The sequence below is a fragment of the Amaranthus tricolor genome, chromosome 8 (assembly GCF_026212465.1).
Source record: "Amaranthus tricolor cultivar Red isolate AtriRed21 chromosome 8, ASM2621246v1, whole genome shotgun sequence".
In the NCBI taxonomy this organism is placed as follows: Eukaryota; Viridiplantae; Streptophyta; class Magnoliopsida; order Caryophyllales; family Amaranthaceae; genus Amaranthus; species Amaranthus tricolor.
In genome coordinates, this window is record NC_080054.1 from 17,822,733 (window position 1) to 17,845,058 (window position 22,326).

General features: G+C 31.5%; 2 protein-coding genes across 2 annotated transcripts; both read right to left on the reverse strand.

Annotated features, from left to right (window-relative positions):
- Positions 1-10,655: 10,655 nt before the first annotated feature.
- Positions 10,656-11,683, reverse strand: LOC130820336 (fasciclin-like arabinogalactan protein 21). The gene has a single exon (XM_057685672.1). It carries the CDS (start codon positions 11,452-11,454, stop codon positions 10,771-10,773), a length of 684 nt encoding a protein of 227 aa, XP_057541655.1. The 5' UTR covers positions 11,455-11,683; the 3' UTR covers positions 10,656-10,770.
- Positions 11,684-15,630: 3,947 nt separating this feature from the next.
- LOC130820337 (B3 domain-containing protein Os11g0197600-like) lies at positions 15,631-20,842 on the reverse strand. The gene is made up of 6 exons (XM_057685673.1): positions 20,602-20,842; positions 18,353-18,788; positions 17,886-18,029; positions 17,558-17,689; positions 16,689-16,876; positions 15,631-16,106 (listed from the first exon to the last, which is right to left on the reverse strand). Exons 1-6 carry the CDS (start codon positions 20,704-20,706, stop codon positions 15,822-15,824), a joined length of 1,290 nt encoding a protein of 429 aa, XP_057541656.1. The 5' UTR covers positions 20,707-20,842; the 3' UTR covers positions 15,631-15,821.
- Positions 20,843-22,326: the final 1,484 nt, after the last annotated feature.

The window sequence follows — 22,326 nt, forward strand, 5'->3', positions numbered from 1 at the left end:
TGGGGGTTCTTTTTGGTTGGATGCATTATTTACTAATTGAGATTTAGGATGTTCTAAATTGAAATTTGAAAGTTGTCAATTTTAAAAAGATAAGGAGATTATTATCAAAATTACTAGTTTTGATTAAAAAAAAATAAATTGTTAATAATAAATTAGTCTTTCTTTGATCCGCTGAAAATACGTCCAACTATTGTTTATTTTTAAACAAACCCACTTCGGTATAATTGCTGAAAATACGTCCAACTATTGTTTATTTTTAAACAAACCCACTTCGGTATAATTGCTGAAAATAGATCGACCTATTGTTTATAACAATCTTCAATGCTTCTTTGTAAGTCAAGAATTATTAATAAATAATTGTTGACTTTATTTTCAGCAATTACACTGAATAGGTGAGTTTATTTAAAAATAAACAATAGTTAGATTTGTTTCAGCGGATCAAGCAAAAATTGATTTATTTTTTTACAACTTTCCCTAAAAATAGATTGATAACTTGTAGCTATCAAAAGTAAAATATTTAAAAATAAAAATGTTGGTTTGACACATAATTTTGTAACAGATTTTTTAGTAATATATTGGGTTGCCTAGTTGGTAATAAATGGTGTTAAAGAAGATGAGTTTTTGTGATATTTTTCAAAAAATGTATTATTTTTTTCGTCCTAATTATATGTTCCACTTTGATCAAAATTATAGATGCATATGAATAAAATGTGGAACAAATAATTGGAATGGAGGGATTATTTTTATGTTAAAGAAGTTTTTATACTTAAACTAATTTTTCATTTCTAAGTGGCAATAAATGAAAATAAAATTTGAAAAAAAAAAGTATTTAAAGTTAAATAAATATGATCATAAAATTTATCATACAAAAAGAAAACTTATAAAAAAGTAAAAGTAGAATCTCTACAATCACCTAAAAAATAAAGTTTGGTGATTAATGATGCAAAAATCAGCAAGAAGCTTTATAACCAATAGTGGAATTAGACGATTAGTATAACTCTCTCGATTCCTAATATATTGCAACAGCTCACCTTTATAATTATATGTATATTAAAAGAATAGCAAGGACAAATATAAGATTAAACATGAGAAAAAACGAGAGAAGACGTGTGGATATGAATTAAAGAAGTGATGTGATCATAATTCAAAATAAAAATATGACAATCTAAATGACTATTCTCTTTTGTTCCTCTCAAATAAGATATTGATATTTTAGAGTTAAACATGAACTATGAATTATCAGCAATCTAAATGAATAAAGTGGCAAAGGCACATATGTGTATATGTCATTCGACCCCATTTGACTTTTCCGACTCTTGAAATTCTAGGTATATTTACCAAAGGTGTTTTTATCCGATTTTTGGAACCGGATACAAGATTCGGATCCCAATCGAAAATTTGGCAAAAATCGAATATCCGATTTCTAATTTTTTTTAATATATATATTTTAATTAAAATTTTTGTTTAGGTTGTTGAATTTACTAAAATGTACAACTCTCAACTATAATAAAATTGCATAATTAATTTATTGCTCTATTCAAAAAAAAAAAAGAAAACTAATTTATTGTTAGATAATTTAGACTTTTGAAAATCCAACCATATTCTCAAAATAAAGAAAGAAAGCGAAGTGAACTTAAATATTTATGTGTAAAAAACGTAAATATTTAAAAAAAATACATAAGAATTTTGAAATCGAAAATATCTGGATTAAACTGGATATCCAAATTTTCGATATCTGGATTTTTCAAATCGAAACCAGATGATGCTTTTCACTATCCGAAAAATCGGATTTCCGGATTCGATCCAGTATTCGATTTTGAACCCCTAATATTTACTATCTAATAAAGAAAAAAAATAAATAAGTTAATGCATTGAACTCAATTGACATGTATATTTAATTGCTTTAATTGCAGGTGTACATTCTGGTTTTTAAGCTCGTCTCGGATATAATAACTTGTAAGAAAAACTACTTCGAATAATCTAACTTTTTCATGATTTTCCTACAATAATCCAATTTATTGATTAACTATGAATAATCTCAACTTTAAGAAGTATTTGCCTAGAGTAAACTTGGGTAACCTGATAACCTGCTATTATACATAATTCATCAAAAAAGTAAACTGAAAATTAATTTAAGATTAGAAAAAATTTAAAAAATTTACATAAAAATTTCTAAATAGTAAAAACAAATTTAACTTTTTTTAAAAATATTTTTTTGACATTTTATTTAACTTATCTTTTTTACAAAATAAATAAATAAAACTTGCATGTCATTTGGCTACCGGGTCTACTCTAGGAAAATACCCATCAAAGTTGGGATTATTCATAGTTAATCAATAGATATGATTATTGTAGGAAAATCATAAATAGGTTGGATTATTTATGGTATTTTTCCTAACTTGTATCGGTTTAATTTCTATTCTTGAATACATGTAGATATCTTGACAATTCAATTTAATTTGTACAATACAAGTAATTTCATGTCAAGTTTACTTGATTTCAGTTAATTATGCCAATTTTAGACAACTCTAGGCACAATATTTTTGTGACCTTTTATCAATCAATTGGAATGAGTATAGATGTATAATGAGCTGTGAATTTTTTTGTTTAGATACCTTATATTCAATAGTAAAATATAAATTACTACTTCCCTTCAACAAATAATTTTTGGCCTAAATTCAAAGTTAACATAAATTATTTGAGGATTGAATAAAATTGACAAATAAAATAATGGACATTACGAATTGCAAAATTTTCGGTTATTTCACATTCACTTTATTATTGACTTTGACTTTAACTTTTTAAATTAAATTGATAATATCTAAATTTTTCACTATATGAAAAAACTTAAGTATATAAGATTTTAATTAATTCATTTTAATATATAATTGCAAATAAAAATACTTCTATCAGTTTTTATATTCTTAAAAATTTACAATTAAAATTATATAACTTTGTTGTATTTTTTATACTGTTAACAAGAGCAAAATAGTACCAAGGTAGTGGTAAAGTGTTCCACAACGTGGAGTACATACATAACAATTATATTTAAAATACACTTTACATTAGTCTTCAACCAAATAGTGACCGTGTGATACACGATTTTATCAAAATTTATGACATATTTGTATGTTATAGTTATATTTCGTTTCACTCTGAATAGTTGTATACATTACGTACATTTTATCATATTTTACATTGTGTGCAATATAATTATATTTATACTTTTATTTTTTTATTTGAATAAAAGAGCAAATGATTTGTACCCTGAGTACAATACAAAATTATGAGTTTTTTCAATAAAAAATAACATACCAATTTTTGCTAACAAAAATAACTATTACTCCTACATTAATTTATAGAAGTATTAAATATTATTACCATTAATAACACACTTTAAAATCAAATATAAATACATAGAAATACGTAAAATTATTTTATTACTTTAAACGATAAAGATAATTTTTTTCTCATAAAAAATATAAGTGACTTATATAAAGATAGTCACAACCTAAATTATATTAAAATTAATCATTGCATTTAAATAACCAAGAGTATAAATAACAAAATCAAATCCTAATCAAAGTATATTATGTTTTAACCATCTCAAAATATCCAATACACTAAATAATACTCATTTAATAAATAAAATTGAAAATATTTAATAAATAATTGAAATAAATAAAATATAATATATAATTTTCTAATACATTAAATATGATTTGACCTAAAAAATAAAATAAACAATTAATAAAAATAATAATATACTTAAAATTAATAAAGTAGTAACTCAAAGATAATCATTATAACAATGACATCATCATTAAATTTTAGAAGAAAAGTTAATAGTTATAGATAGATTTAAGGAAGCGACACATAAGCAATTTTAAAAGGTGATGATGTCAACCGTGCTTTGTTTTAGTAATAGTTATAGATAGATTTGCTAGCTTTGGCAACCAATTAATTAAATAACATATCCAAAACTCTTTAAGTTAATCATAACATTCAATAATTATATGAGTACATCTATAATAAAGACATTTTACAATATTTTAAAACAAAATCACAAAACAAATTATATTTTAAAAATTGTAATCATAAGTATTAAGTAAATTATATACTCCTCTTATTCTCTTTACTTGTCTCATATTTGGTTATGACACATTTGTCAATACACGTTTTCAATTTTAAAAATCTCTAATTGTGTTTGAGTAAAAATTATGAAAAGTTGATATCAATAAAATTTACAATAAAATGAATTAAACAAATCCCACATAACTATGTTGTAACTTATAAATTAAGAACAAATCACATAATAAGAGTGATTGATAAATAGTGTTGAAAAATTAAATGAGATAAATAAAGCGAATAGGGGAGTACTATTTTTTCTTAACATCAAGATCATGTACACAGTATACTTCTGTATGCATTTATTCAAAAAAATAAATAAATAAAATTCTATATGCATTAATCTTCCTTCGTAAATCTCTATTTTTTCGTTCTTTTGGAGTATCATTCAAGTAATTTAAATGTCTTCACCTTTTATAATATTGTGTCATTTACTCATGTGTCCTGTATGGTTTAAATTAAAGAGAGGATTGATGTTTATTAAAAAACAGATGAATCTTTTCCCATTATATTGACCAAAATAAAACTAATTCCCACTTTGCATTAAATAGGAAAGTATTTCCCACAATACCGTCCACGTGGAAAATTATTTTTTTTTTAATTTTTCAGACAAAACCGCCACTCGAGATAGCAGGTCCAAGGCAAACCGCCATCTCAAGTGGCGGTTTGGTCCATGCAAAACCGCCACTTCATGTGGCGGTTTGGTCTGTGGCCTGCAATTTTTTTTTCTTTGATTTCCCCTAAATAGTTAGTGGAACCTGCATTAAACTAATCCAATACCATCTATTCCATATTAATCAATTACGAACCAGCTTGATTTGAAAAAATTAATTATGAAAATAATGCGAAGATATATTACAATCAAGAAAAGTCATACAAGAAGTTCAAATCATATAAGAATATACAAAGTTTGTTAAACTACAATCCCCAGCCCCTTTTAGTTTGCGCACCGGTTGATGATGATGGTGTGAACTCGTCAACCTCCGCAATGACATTAAGAGCAGGAGCTCGTCGTTGACTAACACGCTGATATGTGATGATCCTTTGCGGAGGCGATGGTTGAGGAGGAGAAGTGGTGATGGAAGCTGGAGGAACGAATGGCGACATAGTACCGGATGTCGATGGCGATCTAGAAGACCGACCTCGAGTAGATGAACGCCGGCGACCTCTTGTGGACCGAGAGCTGGATCCTCCGGAAGAGCTACCTCGATGGGATGAACTCCGTGGAGAAGGAGTGTGGAATGTGTCATCTACCTCGCCAATGATGGGTGGAGTCGGTATGAGGTACTCATACCCCGCCTGACTCAATAAATCGGTTAATGACGCGTTAATGGAGCCTAGGGTCTGAGAACATAGTCGATACCCCACATCAACTGGCGATGTAGCAGCCCCTTGAATCGTGTCATTGCACTGTATGAGCACCAATCGGATGCGCTCAGCCTGTATGTTATCATTATATTGTTAAAAGACTGACATTAAAGTATTATTATATGTTATGAGTGTTGAAAGAAGACGTACCAGTAACGTAGATGTCGGATGGTAATGTGATCCTGGCTGCACAAATGTGGTGTTCGTTAGGCGTAATATGGAGATACTGCAACATCCGTTTTTTTAAATAATAATAATAAATAAAAAATAAATTTTAAAAAATTAAAAAAAATATATAACTCCCCATTAACAAATAACTTCATATTTCTCCCTCTAAATCTTATAACTAACCTCACTTAGCTATTATAAATTAAACCAATTACCCTTAATTTCATTCACATTATTACTCACACTTCTTTTTTTCCCTACAAACTACTTCCTCCATCTTCCAATTGCTTAAAATTTAATCAAGAAAAGGCAAGATTTTGATATTAAAGACAACGGATTCGTAGACAGAGATTATTAGGAGCGTACGTTATCTAGGATCACGTGACAAGGTAATTCTCAATGTCCATTTAATTAGGACTATCCCGTTAATATTATGTGCTAAGTGATAATTAACGTGTTTAAATAGAATGCATGATTTTATATGACATTATTTTGTATGATATTATGTTTTATATATTCTCAAATTATATCTATTATTATTTTTTGTCAAACTTGAATTTATAATTACTATTTTGATAAAATTTATATTATTATTTTGATAACGAAATTTGATGCGATTTATTTGAAAGAGAAATACTTACAATATTATTATTTTGATGAAAGTTATATTATTATTTTAATAATGATTTTAAATGCAATTGAATTTCGGAGAAAAATATTACGATATTAATATTGCAATTGAATATTCTTGAGATATATTTTTCTTAGGAAAAACTATGATCAAAAAAATAAAATGTATAATGTATGTTTGATTATATGTTTGTGTGCTCGCGACTAATTATTAAAATATGTTAAATCACGTAAAGTGTAATATGAGGAAAATGAAGCTCTTATATTTTTTGTGATCCAAGTATAAGGGTGATGAACAAGTTGTCCTGTTTGGTTAGTATAGCTGCCGACAGGTATTATTATTTCTGATACTTGATACGATGTTTGGTCTTCCTTCTATTTGTTGTGATCCAAGTAGAAGGGGTGTGCACACTAGGGTTCCCTGAGAATACTCTGCTGGCCTTGAATTATTTTGGGTGACGACCTCTTGATGAAGTAGGTATAGGGGTAAAGCCTCAGCCTACTGGCGTTCTCGTTCCCTCAAATTAAAAATTGATTATGTGTTTGTCATTATTAAATATCAAATTAATAAATTGGTTTATGTGATATTATACATATTGTTTTCACAAAATGTTTCTTTTTAACTCAGCTATATATTGTTTTTTTTTCTAAAATTATTCCAATTTGATTATATTTTATTTTCTTAAATCATTTTCAAACTTAATCGTTTTACGGGATGGAGTTGGAATTACTCAATTTTCTGATTTGGGAGTTTTTTCCTTGTTTTTCTTGCATTCTAATTTTACCTTAAGTTGTTTAAATTTTATATGGACATAGATTGCGTTTCAGTCTTCTCTTATGTTGTAAGACCCTTTGTTGGATTAAAGTTATTGAGTTATTTATTTCTTAGTCGTTAAGCCTTACATTTATTTTATTAGAAATAGATGTGGCGGTAATACTCCCGTGAGTAGGTTTTGGCTCATGTTTTTCATTAAAGGTGTTTTCAAAAGTCCGACCTATTCTGAGGGTGTTACAGATACGCCTATACCAACTCATGTACATACCAGAGCTATGACCTGTGAAGTTATCTCCTCGAACCAAACGAAATGCTCGGTCATTCCACGCATCTACGTGCGATCTATGTCGTACGACGTAGTTCTTGTCCCCAGTCCTTCGATCGATCGCATGTAGTTGAGGTTGGGTGTCACAGGCATGCGGAATAACCTGCTCCAAACCGAATTGACGCATGACACGATCCGGAAGATGTAGCTCGATAATGTCAAAGCAAATAAGTGGACAACGCGATCTCCAAATCTCATGGCCCGATGTACATATGTGTGGTAGAACATTCATCTTAGCCGCTGTATAAGGCTGCCATGTCATCTGTAATAGAAATCAATATGCTCAGTAATATATACAATTTATTCATAACTACTACAAATAGTAAATGTTAATAACCTGCTCGTCCCATTGTCGATCAAGTGCGTCTCTGTAGTAGACGAGAGTATGTGGGGAGTGGGATCTCGAAAGATATACGCGAAGCCAGCTGCAAACAAATGAACATTGTTTAACATTTTCATGTATCATAAAATAGTGAAATTATGAATTTGAATAGTGAATTGAGTGTTGCTACCTTACCGCTAAAGGATCCATCCCGCGACGATGCTGTGACCCTAACACCGGTTCAAAATCATCCGCGTCATCTTCCTGATCATGTTGCCCATCGGGTCGAATCGTCCGAATTATGGGCCTCCCTATATGAGTGTGCTCCCATGACCTATCTGGTAACAACATCAAGCAGCCACTAATGTCCTTGGCACCCTTACGAGATGCTCGACATAAGTTATGATACAGATACGCTAGGGTAGCACTTCACCAACTGTACTCATCTACGCGCTCTAAGTCTCCCAGTAGAGGGAGATAGATCAACTGTATCGATTCGCCGCTCTTGTCTGGAAACAAGATGCATTGAAACAGGTACAAGATGTAAACTCGCGCATGTCTATCAACCGTCACATCATCCGCTAGATCGTCATCCTCTAGCGCGCTAAAATGCTCTCGGAACCAAGTCAGCTTCAATGACGTTCCAATGATGATCTTCGGCTGTGTGGGGTTTTGAGGGTTTTCAGGCCAAACCCCTAGTAGCTCATGAACTAATGTTGGCCAATTTCCCTCTCCATGACCTATCACTGCTTGTCCTTCAATGGGCAGTCCCATTATAACTGCCACATCTTGCAACGTGATCGTTGCCTCGCCAACTGTGAGGTGGAAGTTATGAGTCTTCGACCTCCACTTCTCCACCAATGCAGTGATAAGTGCATTGGATAACGTACTTTGAAGGCTCCGACTTAATTACACGGAAGTTTCTATTGTTAGAAATCACCCATGCTTTAACATTCTTCTTAAGGTGGTCTAAGGAGCTAAACTCTTGCCCTATCCTAAAGTCTCCATTTTCATTCATGAAGTTGTCATCGTTCCAGGTCATCCATGCATCAATCAATCTTTGATCAACCTCATCAATTCTAAGCCAATCTTGAGATGGAGCACCATCTCTAATCGCTGCATCTAGAGCTTCTCTTCTTTCATCATCCTCTTCTGAATCAGAATCAATATGCTCATCCTCCTGATCTAAAGAGTCAACCGTTCGCATTAAGCCTACCCAAGTGACTCGTGGAAAAGGTGTTCATTACACCACCACCAATGCCACGTGAATGAGTTGGAGAGGTAAACTCATCCAAGTGCTCATTAACGTAATTTGAGTTACTTAACATTTATGGCGTACACTAGGACCTGATTCTGGAAGTTCCATGCTAGTCATGACTTCCCTCGTATTATCCAAATTTGCAACCAATTCAACATAAACCTCCATTGCCGTTCTAGGGGCTTGTGATGCCGCGTAAGCAAGAGCACTTATGCTTTCATCATTCTTAATCGGGACTAATACATTTTTTCCAGTCACCGGGTATTTCGTCTCCATTTTTAACATAAAAGAGTTGCGATCACAACCAATTACATCATAGACTTTGCTAACAAACACCTCAAAAGTCGTATTTTGACGATGGATAAACATCACTGTATTTAATCCTCCATTATACCCAACATCGGATCCATTATAACTTACTTTCCCACCCCAATATACTATAACGGGATAATGATCCATATTCTGCAAATACAAACATGTTTTTCATGTGATTTCACATACACTTAATTGTTGATTGTGAGTAAGGGAAGTGTAAATTTGAATACAAGAATTTGTGATATTAAGGTATTAGAACACTTATTAGATGGTTCATTTCAAATATAAAAGCTAAAATTACCATGCATATATACTAAAACCATTAAACTAACCCTACAAAGTAATAAACTTTCATTGAAGCATTTCATCAAACACTTTATTTGCATACAAACCAAATCATAAAATTCAACTACAAATGTGTAAAATGTAAGCTTAAATCATGAAACAAGAGAATGTAACAAACAATCAACGTATTAATAACTTCAATTGAAAACAATAATGAACAAAAAAACAATTTGCATATTGAAAAAAAATTAGGGTTTTATTTATACCTTAAATGAGGATGAAAATGAACTAGTACACAAGGAGAAGATGGGAATATAGTTGATTAGTTTAGTTGAATGAGAGGAATTGTAAAATTTGAAGTAAATGAGAGTGAAGAAATTTTTTTTTAACCTAATACCGGCAGCAAGAAGCAAAGAGAAAAATGGAATGAAGTGAACAAATGCTCGAAGCTGCTGTATTGTACTGCTACAAAACCGCCACTTGAAGTGGCGGTTTACTCAATATTATTATTATTTTTTTAAAAAAATAAAAAATTAAAAATTCACAAACCGCTATTTCATCTAGCGGTTTACTTCAGATCACTAAACAAAATCGCCATTTCATGTAGCGGTTATATTAAAAAAATGAAAAAAAAAAAAATTTCTCACACCTATCCTACGTGGATGGTAATGTGTGAAATAGTTTCCCATTTCAAGCAAAGTGGGAATTAATTTTTTAATTTGCAATATTCTGGGAAAATATTCGAAAAAGATGGATAATGGTAATAAATAAAAAAAATAATGAATTATAGTGATGAAATTAAAAAAGAGTTAAAATGTATGGATGAGATTAAAAGAAAATGATAAACAATTATCCAAAAACAAAAATTATGCAAATTAAATGAAACGAAAACGACAAATAGTAAAAATTCAATAGAACGGGAAGCATTTGTGCAACAATTTCAAACAAAAAGATATACTCCATAATATTATCTTTTCAAAATATTATTTTTTAAAAAATCTTAAATAAATTCAAAGCAAGGAAATATAAAGTACAAAAATAAGAATTGTTGCCAAAACAAAATCAATGAATCAATGTACGCTTTATTTCTAGTCTAAACATCACTATTACAGAAAGAATTCCTAATTTGAACATTGCTTGAAATATGAATTCTAGAAAGAAGAATTCCTATTATAGCACATTCTAAACCGCCATTATTACAAACTTATCGAGATGGGTGTAATCAAGAACAATGAAACATGAACTATGAACCACAATACCCAGAATTGTGTACCCTGATTCGCACAAATACTCGACCCAGCATTTTTCTCAACTTCCAAAAAATTCAAATCCGGGTTTGGGTTTTGGCTGACGGGTGAACTCTCGGGCGATAAAACAACTTTACCGAACTGGGTGTAATCAAGAACACGAGAGACGCCATGAACAGACATGATAGATGAGTGAAAGAGGTCAGGACGCGAGATTAAAGCGCCATTAATGGTGAAATTAGTGACGGAATTGTTGGTGATGAGAAGAGTATTTTCAGGAAGAAGCGTGGGAAGACGAGCGCCGATAGGAAAGAGTAGGAGTTCAGAGAAAGTAAAGCGACGAGGAATAATGTGGTAAGTAAAAAGAAGAGGGTCTACGAAATTGAGAGAAAATGAGGTTGATGGGGGAGAAGCGTCGGAAACAAAAGCGTCGTTATCAGGGATTAAAAGTGTGGCGGAAAGAGGAAAAAGAGAAGTGTCGGTTTGAGAAAGAAGATTAGCCCAGTTGCTGAAATCTCCGGCACCTACTATTGCGTCGATAATGGCGTCGAATTGGGTGTTTTGTGGTGGTGTGGTGGTGTATGCGGTGGGAAGAATGAGTAGGAGGGAGAAGTAAAGAAGGGTGGACGCCATGGAAATGGGTTGAGAGCTTTCTTGGAAGGAATAATCTGGGGTTTTGGAGAGGTTTTTGATTTGTGTGTTTGATGATTTGTGGTATTAAAGCATTGGGATCTAAGAAGTAATAAGAACCATAGAGTAAATATAAGCAAGTATTGTTGGTCATTTGATCACATAATCTTGTAAATTTGACGAACAAGATCATTGCCTTATGCCTTTACATAATTTGTTTTCTAAATTTTAAAACCAAATTATTTCGTCTCTAAGAATTTGTGTTTCTAGAAATATGAAATATGCTTATTGTATATGACTTGGGTGAATTAGAGATTATGTGTGGGTATTGGACAATTGGGTGTACTAAGTCTAGAGATGGCTATGGGTCTCAGACCCAAAGAGTTTAAGCTCAACCCGATTCGACCTTAATTTAAGGGTCTGGATACATCTATTTTTAGATTCTAAGGGTTCAAGTTGAATTTAGGTTTATGATCTAGGAGTTCTAATACGTGTCCGAGTCATAATTTTGAGATATAGATTCGACCCATATACCCTGCTAAAGTGCATTTTTTTGTGTTTTGTTTTTTAAGTTTATTGTTTTGTAAGAGAGTATATTATAAAGGCTTCCTAAGACAAGACACACAAAAACAACAATAATAGCCTTTATCCAAAAAAATTGGTGTTAGGATTGTCGGTGCCTTGGTTCACCTAATAATCAAAACAAAATTGAGGAAATTAATCTAGCATGTTAGTGTAAGTAAGAAAAGTACAAAATACACCTTCGTGATTGGATGATGGAAAATCAAACAAGTATACTTGTACATTGTACCAGGTGTTATTAGGTGCTTGGATGAAGCAAACTTTGGGCACCGGTTACTACATTGTCATTGGATGATGGAGAATCAAACAAATACATTAGTACATTGTACAAAGTGTTAGTGGGTACTTGGGCACCGAGTACTACATTGTGATTGGATGATGGAGAATCAAACAAGTACACTAGTACATTGTACTAGGTGTTAGTGAGTACTTGGGCACCAAGACTTTTCCCCTAAAAATACTCTTGTTCTATGCCTTAGTTAGATGTGTCAAAGTCTTATTTGTAAGAGCATCCTTATTGTTTTAGATTACTCTCTAATTAGCTCATTTCTTCTTACATTAAACCTTCATTTGTAATCCTCTCAAGTTTGTATTCTCCTTTAAAAACATTAATATTAATTCTAGGCTAAATGTTGAATGTAACCCATTGATAGGTGAACTACCTTAAATAATCTTTGTCTTGATTATTTCTTTATTATGACTATTATCATTCATTACTCTAACTTGCATTATTTGGTTCCTACATTAAGAAACATTATAAACTCTCATCTAAACTTTACTTTGTGATCCTTGAGTGAGGTATACACCTCTCCTTTTAATTGGAGTCGGCTACATGAACCAATATATCAGTCCTAATGGTTTTCCACATGGTTTCCTCTTCTCCATTTATTTTGATTTTCTACCATATCAATTGTAAGTTTATATCATTCATATATTTTTCCAATCCTATCCACCAAGTCATCTTCGATCTTTCTCGTCCTCTTTTTATGTCTCCCGAGCTTTAGTTTTGTATCTTCTTTACCGATTTGCGAATATCACGTGTTTGCACTTAAACCATTTTAAATGATTCTCTTTCATCTTTTCCTAAACATTTGCAACTCCTAAACTCTTATATCTTTATTTTGAATTCTCTCGTTATCCTATTTGTGCTAAAGCTACACTCCATGCACTTTCTCTTGCTCCAACTTGATTTAAAACCTCGTGACTCCAAGTCTTGTCTCCATTAGTCTAACTTAGCAATTATCCCTTCTCTGATCTCATATACCAAAAAAGGGTATCATCAAACAACATGCACCAAGGCACGTCTCTTCGTATTGATCGAGTTATCTCATCTTGGACTCTACGAAAAGATAGGTTCGACCCTTAATGAATGTAATTTGTGACATGCACTACAAGTTTACAACCACATCAAAAAGCACCACCACAACTACAACGTGCACCACAACCAAAAGCACCACCAGATCCTACACCAGCTTCACCACAACCAGTTTCTTTACCTCAACCAAATCTTACACCTAAACCATCTACATCAAGAAGATCATATAAATAGCATGTGAACAAGAGTAAGGAAATATGAATCTGACTCGGTTGAGGAGTTATCTTCCTTTAATGCAGACTTCAATGATGATGACTTTGATGATAATATAGATGTTGATTTGTTCTCTGAAAACATTGGTGCATTTGTGCTTGAAGAAGTGAATAGGACAATTGGAGGATGGGTTAATTCAAAGGCTAGGACAAGTTGATAGGATTAGTATGGGTGAAGAATTTGCAGGTGGGGAAGAAGACTTTAAATCTAATGAGTTGGATTCAGAGGAGCTAAAAGAAGGTAGTTTACTCCTTTAAGTTGAATTTTCAAGAATGATTATATTGAAAGCGGTTTGAAGTTGCCTTTGTATGGAAAATAAGTATGACTATTACTCTTTATACAATGTTAGCAACAGTTTTGATGCATATTCTTTAGACAGATCTGATAAATGCCCTTGAAAAAAAAGGAGGTCAAGCTTTAACATTTGGAACTCTGAGCTTCAACTGTTATAAATGATACTCAGTACCCTAACAACCCGGATCTTGTAGGTTGTTAGTAATTAGTATTTTTTAAAGAAAAACTTATCTTGAATAATTCAATCTATTTATAATTTTCCAACAATAATTCTATCTATTGATTAACCATAAATAATTCCAACTTTGCGGGGTATTTTCCTAGATTAGCAACGAGATGACTTGCTAAAGCAAGTTTTTTTTTTAAAAAAAAAGATAAATTAAAATAAAATGTCAAAAAAATGTTCAAAAAAATTTATAATTTTTTATGTAAGTTTTCAAAATTTTTCTCTAATTTTAAATTAATTTTTCAGTTTACTTTTTTAGTAAATTACCTACTATAGCATCTTATCAGGTTATCTAAGTTTACTCTAGGTAAATACCACTAAAGTTGGGATTTTTCATGGTTAATCAATAAGTGAAATTATTATAGAAAAAGATCCTGAAAATGTTGGATTATTGTAGAAAATTTTTCTTTTTCAAAATTAGGATATAAATTATTTATATATGTTTTAATGCTTTGAATGATGGTTGAACTATGAGCAATGACCGTTGTTAGTAGATGTTTGTACTAATTTTTGCTGATAGTTTGTAATTGTTCTTTTGCATACATTGTGCTCAATTAAACATCTTTTGCAATTGACTAACTAATATATATAATATAGAATATAGCACACATCTTCATATACGTTGCAAATAAGTCATATTCATGATGATCAATGACATACTTACAATGGTTAAAATTTTCAATTTATAATAACTTTTAACTCTTAAATATTAAATTTTGCTGCCATAATTTACAAATAATCGCTATAAATTACAAATGATTCATTTACGGACCGTTTGGTTGATGGTAATGAAGTAATGGAAATGAAATGTTGTATGGCAATAGTAATGAAGGAATGGATATGAGAATTGGTAATGAAGATTCTTTTGTTTGGTGTGCATGACTAAAAAATGGTAATGGAAGATAATATTCCATTGATTGCATTTGGTTGTTAGTAATAAAAAATGGTAATGACTCTTAGTTTCATTATTGTATATTTGTATCTAAAAGCATTATTGTATTTAAATTATTCTATCTAATGATTCTTTTTTTAATAATAATAATTTTTTGGATAATTACATACATTACCTTTTTTTTTCTTTATTATTTTTTTTTTCAGCTCGAAACAACATTACCTTATTTTATTACCACAATAATACTTCATTACCATTACAGCCTAATACCAGGTTGTTTGATGGTAATAAAAATGGTCATTTTTGGTAATTTCATTACCTTATTTTATTACCATCCATTACCATTGAAGACATCCAAACAACCAAATTTTTTATTACTTAATTTTATTACCATTACCGCCCTTTAATACCATGTACCAAACGGGCCGTTAATGTAATTGTTTAGTTTATTCAGTTTCTAAAGTTAAAGAACAAAAACCAAACCAAAAATTTTATAAGTTTTTTTTTTTTGTATTTTCAAGCCAAAACCAAAAGAAACCTTAAACAAAAACAGTTTTGATTTGAAAAAATATGATTTCTAATCTTCAATCACAAGTATTTATAGAGCAAACTAAGAAAGTATTCATATTTGTACACATAGTTAAAATAGTTCACATTACAAGCCAGCAAAAGAAGCAATCAAGCTTAAAAACCCAAAGAAGATAAGCCATCATCTACTTTTCAACAGTTCATAGATCACCACCAGTAAACCCATCAGTGCAACAACTTCACAATTCAGTAGTCATTTATCAACGGCGAATTACTAGAGTTGGAGGAACGACTTCGGGCACCACCCGGAAAATGCTGACATCGAAAACAGACATCCCCTTCATTGAGCTAGTAGAAGGCACAAACAAGCACACATCAAATTCTTCCAAGAAGTTCTCGCGGGCAAAATTCATCCACGACGAACCTTGCAAACCTGTGTTAGAACCGATGCTAATTTTGCACACCCATTCGTTTGCTTTCGTTTTGAGAATCACTTCTTCACCCTTTCTAAATTTTCTTTTCGGGTTCCATTCTGAAGGAATCGTCTGAACATAACCAAAAAACGCAAGCGTTAATTCTATGATCAGTTAGTTAATTTTATCTTATACACTATGTTTGGATAAGGTTTTAGGAGAAAAGGAAAGAAAGGGAAAAGAAAAGAAGAGAAGGGAAAGGAAGGGGAGGGATTAGTGAGGAGAATTTTCTTTGTTCGGATAAGAAGGGAATTGAAGGGAAATGAAAGGAAAATAGATTTTACAAAATTCTAAATAAATTAAATACTATCATAATAATACACAATATAGTTTAATATATTAATGAATTCACAAAAAAGTTTGAATATGAACAATGTCCTGCTTAACGAGCTATTTTCCTTCCATATCTTTCGTCTCTTGCAAAGATTTGGTTATTAACAAAATTGGGGACATTAGTCCCTCCATTTCCTTTCCTTCCAAATTTCTCTTCCCTAAAATTGTTGGAAATCATTTATCTCCAAATCTCTTCCTTTTTTCCCCACTAATCCCTCCATCCAAACATAGTGATAGTGTACGATCTGTCTCAGTTCGAGTTTTCAATGCAGTATTTATGCAAATCTAAGACGACAATTAATTAAGACGGGAGGAAAGTACCATGAAAAAGTTCTTGTAAACACCGGTTTGTCTCATCACTACAATGAACGAATTAGCGTATGACATTGATGCTTCCCTTGCCAATTGAAGAGTTGTTTCTTTTTCGTTCTCGGTTATCTCCCTTCTGTTTGATTTATAGAATATTCGATGAATATTTAACGTCTTCTTAGACTGGGTGGTGTTTATAGCTGCAAAGTGGTACAAAAGGAAGACATCACGAATACTCCGTTAAGGGTATGTTACCAACAAGTACATATACAAGTGCAATATGGGAACAATAACGGTGGACTCAAATTATTATTAGATACAAATCCACTCTATGTTACTTGGACTCGGGTACTGATGTTGGATACTGGTACGTGTCCAAGTGTCGAAAACGTCTAAATGTTCAATTTTACACCTAAAATGAAGTGTTTAAGTGTCATATCAATGTTCAAGGAACGTACATAGGTATGTGAAGCAAAATGAAGAGTCCAAGTAACATAGAATCCACTTGTAGTATTTACTCGGACTCGAAATACTTTTACATCTATGCATACTTTAACTTTTTTTTTTTTTGGGGGGGGGGGGGTCTCCAACCACTAGATGTTCCATGATTCTCCCATCAACATTTTTATTATGATAACTCATTGCCTATTTTTGCATTTTAGAGGTCATTTTAACTCAAATACCCATGTTGGATTCTTAAATCAAACATCTAAAACAAACTTGGAACACTTCGTTTTGAATATTTATCTATGCTTGAATCAAAGAATTCGGGTTTTGAACTAATTGACCCACATTATATCCACATTTCTTTTACATTCTTTACAATTTAAGCGAATTGAAAATTTAACAGAGTATTTTGAGGCAAAGAGTGTAAAACATACCAGCTTTTCCCTTTCTTTTCCATGAAGAACTAGATGGCACCTCCTTAACTCCAGCACTAGCCGTTTCCTTAGTACAAGTTCTAGCATCTTTGAGAATGAAATGATCTTCACAAAAAGTTTCACCTAGTTCATCTTGCTCATTATAACCATATGCAAAAACAAAGGAAATACATGAAAAAAACACCAAAAACAATATTAATCTTTTTTTCCGACTATGCAATCTTTCGGGATTAAGGCTATGGCAGTGTTGTTGTTGTTTCCTCCTATGAAGTACTAAAATGTCAATTGAAGATGTCGAGAGTATATTGGGCAAAGGATATATACATACCACCATTGCGCTTTCTTTTCCTTGTAACATTAGACAACACTTCTTTGCCTCTAGTACTAGTAGCTTTCTTAGTAGCACAAGTTATAGTCTCTTTATAGATAAAAATATCATCACTAGAAGACTCATCTTGCTCATCAAAAATATCTGCAGAAGTCAAGAGAAAATAAAATAGATGAATACAACAACAACAACAAATTTCATTACCCTAATGTCATTATTCGACTTCCATCTATCTGGGTTTTGGGGGGCAGATGTGCGCAACGTAACCCTTGTTAATGATAACAAAGAGGTTATTTCCAAGATCCTTGGCAGCAAACACCATCCACAACTTTACATAATAAAAAATGGGCGTATGATCTAATGAACAAATTTAATATAGTTCAGTATAATCCAAAACCGAAAAACTATGAATCTTTGACTCCATCAAAATAAAGGATATGACAAGATAGATAAATACATAGTTATACCTCTAGTACGAGCGCTTGTGCCAAAGTCACTCTTTGCCCTCCTCTTTCTAAGAGCATGATCATCATAATCGGAATCTCTTTGGCTCGTAGCAACGAAATCCTTGCTCAACTTCTCTTGCACTTCTTGTCCATTGCAACCATGAGCTTGATCATGATTAACATTTTTGGTAACAAAGTATGAAGCTTCTTTTTCACATGAATTATTAGTATCAAAGAGCCAGACCTCAAAACATTCTTTTCGGTTATACTTAAAGACCAATATATCTCCGTTCTTCAAAGAGTACGCATTTGCGAATTCTTCCCACTCATCTCCGTGTAACATAATTTCATCTCCGTCTTTCTTCAGGTTGATATTCCAGGAAAGTCCGTTCACCTTTAACACTATTTGTTGAGGTAAAGTAGTTCTCATGTAATCGGTAAATTTACTGGGAAGTGTCTGATTATCATAATCATTGGAACAGAAAAACATGTCATTAGATGCACCATATGAAAAGAATGAAAAGTCCAGACTAGTTAACATCACATATTTCCTGTATATCTCATGTTAGATGATCAATGATGCACAAAACATATATAATCAACTAACTAGAAGCTAGAAACCAATGGTGTGGACTAAGAACGGAAGCACAAGAACAAAGAACATAAAGAGAGCCAGCAATCAGAACAACAAAATGCTCAAATGGGTCAATGAATCTACCCTAACTTGGATGGTCCAGACCCGGGTCATTTGATTAAAACCCACTTAACATTAAATAGTGTCACATATAACACATAAGAATGACTTGGCACATGTAGAGATAAAAGTTCAACCCACCTAGAGGTGTTGATTCGGGTCATCGATTTGATTTCGGGTTATACATTTCGGGTCGGTTTGAAATCGGGTTTTGCATCCATATTGTTTTTACATAATTGTAAATCAAATTCATTAATTCATTTACAAGATCAGGTAAAATTCGGATTATCGGGTTTGTTTTGAACACCTCTAAGCTCACTCCAAAACTATTTATCCTGCATTCGCCTCTGACTCGAAAAATGTAGGTTGAAGTTTTTAACATCAAACTCAACTACAAGTTCAAGGGTTCAACAAGTATGCTGAAGAGGCCTAAGGGATTGATTTTTCTATTTGAGTTAAGTACAAATTACTAAAGATTTTAGACGAACTCCTAAGCTAAATCTCAAGGGTCGAATCACGGATAGATGCAACCTTATTTCTAGTCAATTATAACAAAGATGTTGTTTACAGTTAAAACCTTAGTGCAAGACATCAAGTTCACCTTTTTTTAGGTAAACAAAAGTTTTCTAATTCACCCACAAAATAGAATTAACAACCAAAACCACTAAAAAATTTTTATCATTCACATAATTAATTTGTACACATATTTATTTGCATATTACATATATAATCTAATTTTATCTTAAAAAACTACATTCTACAATCTAAGGTAGTACTTCACATTGCTACCCATATCATCATAAATTGCAATTACATATGCATCAAATCACATAATCCTTATTTCATTTAAGTGACCGCATGCACCCACACGGAATAAAGATTTTGGACGCCTTCTTTATTTTTTGCGATATCTTTCAAAATAGGGCTTTCATTATATAAAATGTATTGTACTATTATATTCTAAAATTACTTTAAATATAAAATAAAGTTTACAAATAAATCACTTAAAAAGTGTTAGCTCAGATTCGAGCTTGAATAGCATCTTTTAATATTTAAAGCCCTTTATTTCTGGGGGCCTAGCTAGGCGGTCGGCTACCCGGAATAGCCATAGAACCAGCCCTGCACCTAAGCAAGGTTAAGCTTTTAGATCTACACAACCTTACTGGGTATACCCTTGTAAAAGCAATGAGACTTTTGCTTATTGAACGTTAACTGCATGACAATAATTGGTATGATCAACCAGAATCCAAAACCCAGATATTCAAATTTGTTATGGGACATAATTTTTTCCCCCAATTTCAGAAAATAATTTTAAAAACACAACAAATTAATTATAATTTAGTATGATCAATCCTTTATGAAACCCAGATACAATGGAAGTAGTAAAAAAAAAAAAAAAACTTCTAATTATAGTAGTAAATAGGAACACATTTTACAAGAACAGTAAAACTTAAAAATCAGGCAGTGCATGTTTTTTAATATAATAATAATAATAATAATAATAATAATAATAATAAAATCATCAAAATGAAAAAGAAAATAAATTTCTTATTTTAAGAAGAAAAAAAAAACTTACAAGGTGATGATTGAAATCAGTGGGTAAAGTAAGGAAGAAATGGGCGAAGTGAAAATATTGCCAGTAAATATCTTCTTCCATTGTCTTGTTCATACTTGACTCCATGTTTTTTACCTTTAATTAATCCCAATTTCTTGTGTTTATAGCTGAGTTTTTCAAATGAAAATCGAAATTCAGCATTTAATTGTACTTGCTCATACAAGTTTCACCTCTGTACTTTAAAGCCAATGTAATGATGTTTTTTGACCTTGTTCATTGGCAAATGATTTCTTAGAAAGGGATGTTTGGCAAAATTATTTACTACTTTTCTGTTTGTTATATTTGTTATACTTTACTTTTTATGCAGTTTAATATGTTATTTTGTTTAATTATATATTAAATTATACATATTTAAAAATTATAAAAAGTTAATATTATAAAAATATGCGATTAGACGATTTAAAGAAGATTTCACTTGACTATATTTTTACTTATACATTAGCCACAATATATAAATAAAATTGAGTGATATAGTTTTAATGTCCAAAACCGAAATGTAGGAAGTATTTCAAAATGGAGGATGTATATAAAAACCATTTAAATTATGAAAATTTTAAACACAAAAACTTGGATGAGATATGTTATATATTCTAACACGCCCCCTCACACAAGAGCCCTTTGGGCTAGAAATGTTGATGCAACACATGCTCTCCGGGTGGTTGAGATTTGAACCTGTGACCTCTTGTCACACTGGCTTCTAATACCATATCAAGAACCAACTCAACCAAAAGCTTAAGCTGATGATTGATGCCCCATGATATGTTATACTCTAACAGTGTGGGCCGACCCATTTCACACGCATGTAATACCTTTTCATTTTTCTTGACATTTATCAATTTTGACCTTAAAGGTATCAATTTTGAAAATTGATACCTTTAAGGTTAAAATTGATACCTTTAAGTTCAAAATTGAAAAATGCCAAGAAAATGATAAAAATGTCCAGGTTGTTATATGCGCCAATTGGGCGGGCCCAAATTAACTGTCTCATTACGAGGCCATCTCGTCTAAGACTAGCTAAATTTTAAAAGCATATCGAATGAGAACATGAATCACGGTTAAAATTACATTTAAACAACGACATTGAACTTTCCTATAATTACCCATTTTGAAAAAAACAGAAATGTTTTTGACTTCATTATTCGGCTATTAAGTCTCACCTGTAACATTCCTGAATTTCCAACCCTCTAAACGGAACCGAAATCACATGGGAACAAAGAAAATTCAAGTGTTACATAATATTATACAAAACATGCGATTAGATTTAACATTAATACGAGAACATAAAATTATAAATAATCATACATCATACATCATTTATTATTTTATAGTATTACTATTACATACTAGTATGCAACACTCGATGAAATTTTATAGTTTGAGTAAAAAGAAAGAGAAGCGAGATCATTAAGTATATTTTGGTAAGAAAGATGAAAATATTTCCCCTTTATTGTACTAGGGTAAATATATTTACTCAAAATGAGGAGATTGATTTTTCAATTTCTTGTTTTTCATCACTTTACAACTGTTAGATATTAAAGCTTCTGATCTAGGCGCTCGTTCGAGCGGCCAGTCAAAAGGCCAACAGTTAGATTTTTCGTTTCGTTTTCATAAGGGTGCAATGAAGGGTGATTAATTTGTGATTAATTGTTGTATTATTTTTGAGTTAAGTGTTGTTTCTAGAAGGTT

What these genes read in the sequence shown, in the direction of transcription:
- LOC130820336 (XM_057685672.1), bottom strand. Translation starts at nt 11,454, where the DNA reads ATGGCGTCCACCCTTCTTTACTTCTCCCTCCTACTCATTCTTCCCACC.
- LOC130820337 (XM_057685673.1), bottom strand. Translation starts at nt 20,706, where the DNA reads ATGGAGTCAAGTATGAACAAGACAATGGAAGAAGATATTTACTGGCAA. An exon ending in CTGATTTCAATCATCACCTT is followed by an intron (nt 18,789 to 20,601) that starts GTAAGTTTTTTT and finishes TATGATAATCAG; the next exon opens with ACACTTCCCAGTAAATTTAC. An exon ending in GAAAAGAAAGGGAAAAGCTG is followed by an intron (nt 16,877 to 17,557) that starts GTATGTTTTACA and finishes ACCACTTTGCAG; the next exon opens with CTATAAACACCACCCAGTCT.